The sequence below is a fragment of the Musa acuminata genome, chromosome BXJ1-10, assembly GCF_036884655.1.
Source record: "Musa acuminata AAA Group cultivar baxijiao chromosome BXJ1-10, Cavendish_Baxijiao_AAA, whole genome shotgun sequence".
Classification (NCBI taxonomy): Eukaryota; Viridiplantae; Streptophyta; class Magnoliopsida; order Zingiberales; family Musaceae; genus Musa; species Musa acuminata.
Genome location: NC_088336.1, coordinates 35,386,108 through 35,398,794, shown reverse-complemented (window position 1 = coordinate 35,398,794; position 12,687 = coordinate 35,386,108). Strand labels below are relative to the sequence as shown.

Here is a 12,687-nt window from a genome sequence, read left to right as displayed (position 1 = left end):
TCATTGTTTGTTGAATACAAAGACATAGGCTTCTCAAAAAGTTGTAATTAGCTTTGGTCAGCTGTTTATGTTTAATGTCTTAAATAACTTTTTTTACCATAGTCCCTGTCTTTGGAATATCGGTAATTGTCAAATATGTGTTACATGTTTTTGGAGTCATTACTAACAGAATATTCTTCTTTTGTTTCTATTCAGATTTGACAGTTCCATTTAATATTGATCATCAATTTGGAGGTATTCTGTTTCATATGGAAAAGCATGCTTTTATATTTTATTTCAGCATTTTAGCTAAAACAATTGATAATTTTTTTAAAGGAACTTTCATTCGATTAGAAGAAATTAACAATTGAGATAAGAAAGAACTGCATAGCTCATCGGTACTTAAATGTTGAGAACCTAGATATTTTATCCAAAAAAAGTCTTAACGTTTAAAGGATCCGTGAGATAAAAGAAAAAGTGGGTTATATTAAGAATAATGTTTTTGAGATACAAAATCGATTCTTACAAGCCAGTGATATGGTTGACAATAGATGAGACATCCACGAGGATGTTACTTTGGTGCTTAAACTTGACTTACTTCTTATCCTCCAGTAGGGTCATTCCCTCAGTAATCGTAGAGTTGTGAACCGAATGGGAGAAACAGTCAACATCTAAGAATGATATTAGATGCAAAGGTGAAGACTATGTTCAGGCATATACTAAGGTTAGGAGTAGAAAAAAAGTCATTGTATTATAAAATAAGAAAAAAAAAAGGTATAAGATTCTAAGGATTTAGTATCCTAGAATATGGTCCATAAGAGATAATTTTATTAAGCATTGCTAGTATTATATACCAATGGAGAGAAAGAGAAAGAGAAAGAGAGAGATATAATCTGGCCTCGTTCCTAATAAGTCAGACCAAGGATCCAGTTAGCGGTATGTTTAGGGAAACCTTGCCTCTCAGTTAACTAGGAGGAACTAATAGGCCAACTATTATAGTATTTGAAATAAATACATATCTTGGCTTGGAGGAGGGATTAAAAAGAAAGTCATTTCTTTTCTTTATAGTTGACTCAACTTTCATAAGTTGGCGGGCACCACCGGAAGACAATAGACCAAAGGGTTAGGCTGCTAAACCCAAACAAAAATCATCGTAAGGTTGATGACTAAGGGTATAAATTCTTTAAAGTCTCTTAGTCAAAAAGGAGTGAAAAAAGAGAATCTAAAATAGAGTCAATCTAATCATTAGAATCGAAAATTTCAATTACAAAACTAAAAAAGTTGTCCGTTCTGTCCACATTAACCAAAGTCAAAATTGTTAATACAAGAGTTGGCTCAAATATCTATAGTCTTACCATGGCCAGTAATCTTTCAGAAACCATATCTTAAGGGTGATATTTAGCCCAACGATGAAGATCGCCATACTTGGATTTTAGGATTTGGATTCAAAGAGAGCTAGGGTTGTTAAGAATTTGGAGTATGTACTTAGCACAGATTGAGTTCTTGAGAGTGATGAGATCCTTAATTCTATGACCTCCACTATTCTTGGATTAAACAATTGTGTTCCAACTGATCAAGTGTATATGAGTCCAGTGTTTCAAGATTGAATCTGAAATATTGCTATTAAAGATGAAGTGAGTGGATGATGGATTGATAAGCACTAGTTTACTGACTCCGAAAATTATGCCCCTTATAATACCACTCTTAGATTTTTTTTGAGAGGACTGTATCCACTAAAGAGCTTTCGCTACTGGGAAAATGGCAACCCATAATATTTGATGGATGCTTAAAGCATCGCAAACCGAGTATTTAGTACAAGGGGGACAATATAATAATAACAAAAACAATTAAAAAAAAACAAAGTCAACTACATGAATTTTTTTTGCAGCTATTGGGACAATATATTCACTATTATTACCATTTAGAACAAACACCAATAGTTCTTTTTCATGAGCACATATAGAACACAAAAAGAAACTGAAAAAAGATGAAAGGTTTCGGTACATGAATGCGGTATTCATGCTCTAACCAGGATTTCATATACGTTGCCATTATTTTCCCCACTTACTCTCTTCAGTGTTTCGAAACTTCTTCGGCTTCCAAGAAAATCTATACGCTTGAACGTCAAAGCTCCTTGTTCCACTGATTCTTTACTTGTATAAAGTGATCGAAGCCGATCAGCATGCCTCGAGTCTGTGTGCATTGCCAGGTTTATTTCTTCTGCTGACATATTCTCCTGAAAACACAAGTAACAGAAACACAAGGTTATTACGAGACTGTATAATTTCCTTTAGATTAATAAAAAAAAATCCAATTATTTTGAGATAAAAATCACTTAGATGGTGTTCCTCACAATTCCTTGAACAACAACATAGCACGCCTTGACAAGGAACATCACAAAAAGAAAATTAAAGAAACACAAGCCTTAATTTAAAGTCGTAAACCATGTGCTCACCTGATAAAAGTTATAGATATGGTCCAGAATCTGTACAGATGTAAAACCACCATCACCATAGAATGTTCTTGACAAGGGACCTAGTTCACCAAAGCGATCGACCGGGAAGAGTATAGTGAGGAAGTGACTTTTCAAGATTATTTCCATCTTCTCGCTGCAACCACATGGATTCAAGTAAAGACCATCAACCAAATTCAAGAGATCTGGCCAACAAAACCAAAAAGTGAAAAGAGGCCAAATGTTCTTACTAAATACCTTTCTCTTAGTGGCCGTGAGAAGTTCTCCAATAATGCTTCAGAATCCTTACCATCACCTCTTGCATTAAAGTAATCAAAAGAATGTTGCTCACTAGTGTCTTCTGTTGAAGACGACTCAACATAAATACGGGCAGATGAGGTTGGCTCAGACACTGTCCAGCAGATTGATTCCAAAAGGTTGCTGGGAGTGATTGGATGAATTGGAACTTGACATGACTGAATTCCAGTGGATAATGTTGTCCATCAATGTAAAGTCACTTAGGTAATTTTTGGAAAGAAAGGATTAAAAACTTTCAAGTTACATAATAGAATTGTTGCAGCTTCTGATGCATAAATGAAAATTTTAAACATGCAAACATTACTGGAATGTATCATAACTTGCTTATGCATTGCGATGACTATAGGCAATGATTCTCATCCATGCATTGGTTAAGTTCAAAAGGATGCCATTTTTTAATCTTATTTCTTTAATATTCAATAAAGAAAATAAAAAGAATATTTATCCCAAATGATACCACTCGAGGAGGGTGGAGAAGAAGCAACAGGACCACAAATAATAACTTAAGTACTTGAACTATACATCCAGTTGACTTTCGTAGAAACATTGCAAATGACTTTCTCTGGAGGTTTCCAACACACATCATCAGTCAAATGATAACGGAGGCACTCAAGCATCTTTGTAATTAAAAGTTTTCCACCTAAGCAATATGCTAAAAGGCAATCGTAAAAAAGCATCTCACAGTCAGCAGAAATTAATGCCCCTCTTCCAGTCATAATCAGTAACCAAAATCATGAATGCAAGATTTTCATAAACTTCACACATAATTGGATTAGTAAATCACCATTTGAGTCCCCATATGCAACTTGAAATCAACAGTGTTTGTCAGATGGAACAAGAGAAATTAATCCAACTTAAACTAAAAGGATTGTACTATTATTTGTTAGAAATATGAAAAATACTAAACAGAGAAAAACACAGGTGCAACCCGTGTTTCAGAGAGATGATATATATGAGAAAGAATGGGCAAAGAATAATTTGGTGTCCCCAAAGGCAATGACATGGCATATAAAACACAGGCTCATGTCTGCATCATAACAAAAAAGGGAAAAGATGACATATAAGGTTAAAAAAGACACAGCATAAACTATCTCTTTAAGGAAATTTTCTCTTCATGTCAAAGTAAAAAACTATGTAGCATCTACTTATTTAAATGTTCACTTGTTAGGAATCTGTGACCAACATGTATTCTCAAAATTTAAGTTGGAACATACAACAAATAATAGTTTCCACAAATGTTAATATACCAAGCGGAGTTTGACAAACTGGGAGGACTGGAATGCAGACCCACCCGATTTGTGAACAGGATTTACTATTGAGTGGTAAACCCTGTGAATCAGGTTTACAGCCTGTTCCAAGCCCACAGCCGCCACCTCCTCTTCTCCTTCTCTCACCCCGTCTCCTCTTCTCCTCCAGCGCCCCCTCTTCCCTCCTCTTCTCCGACTCTTCTCCTTCTCTTCTCTCACCACCTCTTCTTCTCAGCTACATTCCAGTGTACCATGTGTCGGTATGCCATAACGCTATAAAGGACTGGCCCGGTACAGGTGCAGCCATGGACCAGCATGAGTCTGGTATCCGAAATTTTATTTTTTGAATTACGAAACTAAGTTTGTCCGTAATTGATTGGCAAGTTTAGTTATAGCATTTGTGACCGTATATAATTGTCGCTTCACAAAGATTTGGAAGAAACCTAAATAATGTTTGTCCAGCAATCGAGGCAGAAAACAAAAGTTATCTGCTAAAACATGCAGCAACAGCAGCTTGTCAATAAAAAAGCATATAGCCCGGACTGTTTGGGTTGCCTGCAAAATTGTTTTTACGATCAATGCAGTTTTGTTGCAACAATATCAAAAGACGGTGCCTCAATACGTGAGGCTCCTGCTAATGCAGAGTTGTGCAGCCCAATGATGTCTACGGCAACATCAATAGCAGTAAATTTTCTTTTCTATTGCTTGCAATAGAGTTCGCTCAAGTCTTTCTCTACCTCTTTTGTTCCACTAATCCTAATTAACCCATCTTGCTTCTCTGATACGTCTACAGGTACATACATTCGCAGTCAGAAGGCTCAAAAGTCAAAACTACTCATTGTTATAAAATGTAGGCTTTATGTTTGGAGCATCAATCCCAGAATGAGAATGCTGCCTGCCTGCAAGAGTCCTACCCGCATGCTGCTGCAAGAGTCCTACATCAACAAGGAGTGGTCTACTCAACAGGAAATTAGTTTAACGAAGTATATCCTAAAGCTTCTGAGAGTCCTATTCCCACAAGTACATCATGAAAGAAGGCCAAAGAAACAAATATTTAAGTGTTGTTTTCCTGCTAGAACAGGAGTCAATAACCAGTGTGTGATGCTCAAACACTCTTTATGGACACAACAGAGCGTACAAATAATTTGTACAAGACACGAGCAGGTCCTAGGAATCTTTTTTATGCTTTAATTGAAGAAGTTATTAGTGTTAGTTTCACTAATCTAACTAGGAGTTTAGTTACTAGAAACAAAAAAAAAGAAAAAGAAATAAGAAGACTTTCTGAGCATAAAAGGATGTTAGGACATCTCTTTGTGATTCCTTTGGTATTTTCAGTATTTTTCTGCAATAATATTAGTTTAATTTTGTAGCTTTAGTCTCTAGTTTATAGCTTGTGGACTTCTTTTCCACCTTATATTGAATTTGCATACCTAAGAGGCATTACTTCTAACAAATTCTGTTTCTGTTCTCCTAGTAACAGACAAATGCATTTAAAAATCCTATAAACTAGTGACACTAAATTTTTGTAATTGAATAATATTATAATCCATAAAAGATAGCTGGGTCACGTAAAACTGTCCTTTTGATCTGAGAGGCAATGACAATCACACAATCTTCATGCTGCCACCACCCCTCAAAAAGAAAATAATGAGATGTTTTTCTTGAGTCGAGTGTAAATTACTAAAACATAGTGTATAAAAGGCAAAACAATTACTTGAATACGGCGACAACGACGACTTCTAACACCCTGTTTTGCCAACTCAACTGCCTTCTGCCTTTCTTCAAGGCTTTCGTTGCTTCTTCCTTCTGCAAGAGAGTGTCTAGAGTTCTTAGAAACAGGATGGACACTTCCTCCATAGCCAACCTAAAAAAAGTTTAAATTATTATAAAACCAATATTGTATATAAGATAAAAGTAAATACCAGCAAGATGGCTAGTATAATTTAGGCTGAAAAATGTCTTGATGTTGACCAACTTTAATAAATCTAGAAAACTTGATGGAATAAATCAACAAAAAATGTCGAACTGACAAGAGACCTGAACATCTATAGAAGAGGATATCAAAAATCGGTCTTTCAGTTATAAGCACTCAAATATGAACCTGAATATTATGATTTATTAATTGTTTCCTCTGTGACTCTTGCTTAGTTGTAGACTTACGAGGGCCGAAGTGCTTTTAAGATGCTAATTTTTCTAATTTAACAATTTGAATATTCTGCCAGGTTTTTTCCCTGGAAGGCCATCTGGCATAGTTATCAATCTTGCTAGACAAGGTTTGACAACTTTGAGAGCAGTAAGAAACTATGTTTATAATCTAGCATGTAGGTTCAAGAGTATATAAGTTAAATGGAAAACCTTTGAGCCTTATAAGTACTTCCTATCTTGATGGTAGGCGCAAGTGCCTGAGAAACACTATTGACAATTGCATGTGCTTCATGCTCATTAAAAGCAACTAAACATGTATTTAGTAATTTAGGTCTTGTCGGTTAGTAAACATTGCACATACCACTACTACAGTGAAATTTTGCAGCAAGGTCAAATTTATCGATAACTACTAAAAAGAATCGAGAGGAAAATGAAATATAGTAGGATATCAAACCAACATTGTATCTCATTATGAAAGCCAAATTAATATCAAAAGAGAACAAGAACTACCTCTCCAGCTGTCTGAGCATTCTCAAGCATCACGCTGGCTTGCTTAGCCAGGTCAGAAGATAAGTGCACAAGCCGCTGCATGCACTTCTCCTTTGCTGTTTTGAGCACCCACAGTGGCTGATGCACATCGCGAACAAGCAAGGCATTAAGTCAGCCACTTCATGTTGGGACATCAAAGATATTGATGCAACATGACTTACAGTTACAAGATTGTTAGCATGACCCATGTATCTTTGGATAGAAGGACCTTCACAAACTATATGACTTGCACGACAGCCAATAAACCAGTCATTCAAGAAAGTAGCACCCTCTATTCTAGCTGCCTCAATAACCTGTTAAAAGTCAAAAGAATAAGTAACATCAGAGATATGCATTGCCAAATATATTCTTATTACAAAAGTTGTAAGGTCAATGGGAACGTGTTACAAAAGTTGGAAGGGAGAAAGCTTAAAACTGTTGAGTTTTCCATAATACCAACCAGCTTTCCTGACTACTAGTTTCCATGTCCAGTACATATGAGAAAATATCCAATGTTTCACCTGACAAAAGCAACAGTTTTGATACCAAAAAGGCTCCAGAGTCATTAACATAGTTATGCAACAAGCCTACCTAATTCCAGAAGTATGCTCCTGTTTACTCTTATGTATGCTATCTGGAGCATTTTAATTTCTAAAACTTGAATACATGGTCATTCCACTTTTCTTAGCAATAAGCCAAATCTAAACTTAAAAGTGTCTTGGATGGAAACATGTATAAACATGATAAAAAGAAAAGGTTTATTGATGACATACGACAGACTAAAAATATCCAATGTTTCACCTGACAAAAACAACAGTTTTGATCAAGGTTCGCAATACTATACCGTACCGGTATTTTGACTTGGGCTCGGTACCGGTATGGTACGGTGTACCGAGCGGTACACCCAGGTGTACCGAGCACTGTAGCACTGCTACAGTGCGGACCGGTACCGAGCGGTCCGCATACCGTTGGCCTGTCGGACCGGTATGTACCGCCCGTACCGGGCGGTACGAATCGGTATGGCAGACACTGGTTTTGATACCAAAAAGGCTCCACAGTCATTAACATAGTTATGCAACAAGCCTACCAAATTCCAGAAGTATGCTCCTGTTTACTCTTATGTATGCTATCTTGAGCATTTTAATTTCTAAAACTTGAATACATGGCCTTTCCACTTTTCTTAGCAATAAGCCAAATCTAAACTTAAAAGTGTCTTGTATGGATGCATGTATAAACATGATAAAAAGAAAAGGTTTATTGATGACATATGACAGACTAAAACCGTCGAAGCATTAACATTAAACATGTTAAAAAGCAAAACTTGACCTTACACTCATCAACACATCTGCGAAGAGGTCAGTAAGAAAAGGATAAACTGAAATACCTTAACACAGCTAAATGATAGGCAAGGAACAATAAAGCTGCCCTAGAAATTAGGGACTAATTGCTGCGAATAGTTATATATATATTTTTTTAATCACTCAGTACGATATGACAGGAATGTGATTGTACTTGAAAAGTCCATGTTTCTTACCTTTTTCTTCAGCTCATCTGAAATTTCTGGATCAACAAAGATAAATTTGTTGGAAAACACAGATCCACCATTTGTATCTTCCTTCTTGGGAGGCTGTACTGGAGGTTGCCAAGCCTTACCTGAAGATTTTTCATCCCCTAAAGCTGGACTAGGAAGGCAGGACTTTGCACTGCCAGGAATGGCAACAAGTCGATTCAGTTCCCCTAATGGCAAGCCATTCCCTCCAATGGTTTTCACACTATATAGAGACTCACTCAGCCTCACTGTTGCAGGCAGAAGCAACAATTAACTATAAAAGATTTATTTGAACAGGGGCTCAAAAATCATGATGGCTATAATTAAGAATACATTGCTTGAGCACTACACAAAAATATTGAATATTTAAAAAGTCAAGTTTTAAAATGATAAAGATATTTTGAATGAAAATGAAAGTTTATTGTATCATTCTGCAACTGGACTGGTATAAAAATGTCATAATTAATGCTCACCATTTCTCTTTACACTGTCCACAAACCAGCCCAGAGTAACAATAAAAAGGCCATTCTTAGATCCATATTGCAGCGCATGTTCGAATTTTCTCCCGTTAAAGCTGTACTATTGTCAAGGGCCAACAATAGTCTACGATTGAACATTGAATGTATCCACTGGGTCATTAAAGACAAGGAAAAATGATGCTATTGTTAAAATTTTGATGGTGAAAACTAGAATTCAACAGAAGCAGTAATCAATTGCAGTTCTTTATTAGGATATCTGGACAACTAGATGTGTGCATTGAGGATGCAAGCTTGCACTGTACTGACCACCTAGTCTCTCAGTTGCAGCCATAACTTCTTTTCTTGCCTCTGTCACACGAAAGGAAATGATGAGATTTTAAGTGCAAGATTCAGATGAAGTTTGCAAATGTCAGAAGTTGTAAGAGCACGTGCATGGTTAATTGGATGGCATATATGAAGAACACCCTGGAGATCAGAAGACTGCAAATAAATGGTGAATTGACAACAAACTCCTACAAGAAAAGCAAACTTGAAAGGTATTACCCATATAGATATATTAGTCTCCAAGAGCACAAAAATGAAGTAATATAGAGCGACCTAATAACAAATTAGCTGTAACGAATTAGTGACCTTTAAGTAATGGTCTAAAGGAAATTTACCATTTTGGAAATAATATAATCAAAATCCAACATATGCATCAATATCTAAAAGCAAAAAAAATCACAATGTAATTTTATTAATAATCCTTCAATATAATAAAAGCTAATATCAAGTTCTGAAAGCATTTTTTACAGTAAAACCTAGTTGAGCTCCTAAAAAAATAAAAAAAAAAGATGCTCTTAAGTCTTAACAAATTAACAGAAAACATACATGAAGGAGAGCCAACATATTGAGGCTTCTACGGACATTTATAGGACAGTGATCTTGACATCACATGGAGTAATTCCATGGGGGTAACAAAGAAAGATGAAATTTAATTCAAACTTTTGAAGAACAAAATGAGAGCACGGTTGGAGGCCAAATCAAGTTGTTGTCAATATGACACCATGAAGAGTTTACAGTATGTACGAGACAAATATGAGACACTTTTCAGTAGTTGAACTCTCAAGGATAATAAAAAAATAAAATAAAAACGACCACCCTAAATATACTCCGGCTCAAAGAGAATTTTGGGGTAGTCCACAACCAACAAGAGAAAGACCTAAGAAAAAAACGATTATACTCTTATTATGTCGATGCGTAATATCGATTTCCACAACGGTGATTGCATGAGGAGCATATACATAAACCAGAGAATGGAGTTTTAGAATCAAGTGAAGAAAACTAACATAAGCAAAAAGAAAGAAATTCTAAATACCTTTGGAGAGACCAGTAACACATATGACAAGACCAGCGAAAGGCCCATTGACCAGAGGAACAGTAGGCTCAGAAAGGGATGAAGAAGCAGGGGACATCATCGACATGAATCTCAGACTACTGGCACTCGGGAGGAAAGTGGAAGAACCAACAAAAAGCCTTGAACAGCCCTTGCTGCTTACCACCTCCACACTACCACCCGTCATAGTAACGAAAATCTCTTCAACATGGTCAAAAACCCTCAATTTGGAGCAGAGCGAGTATGATCTAATATCGCAAAACCACCTAAACCTTTCTCCTCTGTGATTCGAACATCACCATTCACCGTCACCTCTGCACTAAGAAAAGCCACGAATAATCTTAGAAAGTTATGGTAGAAAGCTCAACCTTTTCAACAATCTTTCTTCGGAAGTCGAGCAAAGAAAAAATTCTACAACCTATCCCAAAAGACCCAATCTTTCGAACTTCAAACTCCCGCCAAGATATCGGATCGCCGAAAGAAAAGACTGGTCCAGCTCTGATGTTTCATCGGTGAAGACCAAAAAGTAAACGTGCAGAACAAACGCAAAGAAACCAAGATCCTACAAAATTACACCGCCGAAACGGTCGAACAACATCAAGAGAAGCAGAAACGAGCTCCTATCCGGTGACAACCACCACCAACGGTAGCATCGCCGCAGAGCGATCCAAGGTGAAATGAAGCGCCCTCCACATGAAGACACGACCACAGGAAAAGGTTGAGAATCCGGTACCTGATAAAGATCGAGGCCGAGATCCGGAAATGATGAGGTCAAAGGAATTGGGGCCTTGAAAGAGGGGAAAGAAGAGGGGATGGAAGTCGCTGCTTTCGAGGATTAAAGGCGTTTCTCCTCGTCGAGAAGGAGAGAGGGGGCGAAGACTTCCCCGTGGCCTGTGGGGAGAGGAGGTTCCTTTTGCCGAGGGGGGAATGGGGGGGTGGTTTTAAATGCGGGTTAAGGACATTAACTTAAATGGACAATTAGGTCTGTGTTAATTTGCCCGTAATGCCAATTACTAATGAAGTAATTAGTTTTCTCTGTGATCCACTGTCCATCTCAAACAGGAAACAGCGAGTACCACTGACATCAGCAATTACTATGGCAACATTTTTAGTCTTCTAGTGGTTAATTATTTTAAAAGTATTTATCATTTCATGTCCATCAGCAGCATGTCATAATGTTGGATCTTTTTACAGTAATATTTATTTTTTTAATTAATTATAAATGTTTTAATTCTTATTTATAGTTTCTAGTAAAGTATATCTAAATATTCATGAATAAAAATATTTTTTTTTCTATTGATAAATCAAATCTATTCCAAATCTCACCACTATCAATTTTTAATTTTCCTTTTATATATGACATGGCTTTTCTACTTTGATCATCTATTTTTTATTTATTTTTATTTTATTAATATTATTTTCATCAATCACTAATAAAATTCATCTCTCTCTCTTTGGTTTTAGTTTTTGCATCATCTGCTGAGAGCAGAGTAAATTAGTTTTGTGAGTTAAAAAGACAAAAGCCTTGTCGATCGTGGATGATATCTCGAGTCGTGTTGAGGCTTGTTTACTCTGCTTTCGAGGATGCGCCACATGTTGGGGCAATTATGGTTGCCCAACACCTTTCTTTCCTTGCAGTTCAAGGTCGTCTTCCTCAACAATAAAGCAATCGCAGCAATCAACACCATCACACACCTTGGCTCGGCAGCCGTTGACCGGAAAGAGTGTGTGCCGTCGACTGGGGAGAAGAAACACGTGCTCTGGATTGGACTGCAAACTAGCTGAAGCAGAAGCCATGGTAATCGAGCTCTCAACTGTTCTGTGGCAGCTTGCAGAAGCTACCGATCCAAGCTTAATAGGAGGCTCTACGGTTCATGTGATCTGCTGCTTTGTGCGATTCCATCAGCTCTTCCATTTTGTGACTGAAAGAAACAGAGTGCTAATGTCGTGGTCGGCCTACAAACAAACCAGTGCTATGAGATGCAAAATACATGGTTGGCTCCACTGCTCCGTGACAGCCACAGCTGCTGATCCAAGAACAAGCCGTGAGCTCTTCCATTTTGTGGCTGAAAGGAATATAGTTTGTCATCATGTTTCAATTCTTTCTGTCTAACATACCGACATCAGACTTCGTTTGTGTTACCAATGTTGATCCAACTTGAAGATGACCCATCACCAGCCATGGCAACCAGGAGAGCTCGCATAAATATGTTAGGTATGTGAAAGAACATGCCCGCCATAAAGTAGGTAACAGATCACCTCCATTGGAATGAGAGGCTGACAAGGTGTTTCGAGGGAGGGGAAAGAGGGGGATGAGAAGCAGACATGCAAAAGTGAGTGGAGTCCACGAAGTTGGAGGTGATGATTCCCTGCTGCAGCAAAACGAATCAAAAGGACGAGACCACAATCTGCAAAAGGAAGCTGGTGAGACGAGTGGAATGTGCTGTTGGTGCTGACCGTCAAACAGTATCCACACTTGATGATGGCCTGGACGTTCTCAAAAGAAAGACTGTTGTTTGAGCATGAGAACACTGCATGAAGCATTGGAAGAAAGAGGAGAGAAGAGTGATCTCCTCCTTTTTGACCAAAGATAGGAGTCGATTAAATCTACAAAG

At 37.3% G+C, this 12,687-nt stretch overlaps 1 protein-coding gene across 5 annotated transcripts; it reads right to left on the bottom strand.

Moving 5' to 3' along the window:
* Positions 1-1,828: 1,828 nt before the first annotated feature.
* Positions 1,829-10,995, bottom strand: LOC103969710 (uncharacterized). 5 transcript variants are annotated; one of them, XM_009383344.3, is made up of 12 exons: positions 10,806-10,995; positions 10,491-10,634; positions 10,055-10,391; positions 8,954-9,045; positions 8,692-8,794; positions 8,204-8,466; positions 6,852-6,983; positions 6,652-6,768; positions 5,711-5,860; positions 2,690-2,907; positions 2,435-2,588; positions 1,829-2,215 (listed from the first exon to the last, which is right to left on the bottom strand). In XM_009383344.3, the coding sequence occupies exons 3-12, from the start codon at positions 10,257-10,259 to the stop codon at positions 1,997-1,999; spliced, it is 1,653 nt and encodes a 550-aa protein (XP_009381619.2). In that variant the 5' UTR covers positions 10,260-10,391; positions 10,491-10,634; positions 10,806-10,995; the 3' UTR covers positions 1,829-1,996. The 5 variants fall into 5 exon arrangements, with proteins under 5 accessions (XP_009381619.2, XP_009381618.2, XP_009381621.2 ...); XM_009383343.3 differs by having other exon boundaries at positions 10,055-10,386; XM_009383346.3 differs by lacking the exon at positions 10,491-10,634.
* Between the last annotated feature and the right edge of the window lie 1,692 nt (positions 10,996-12,687).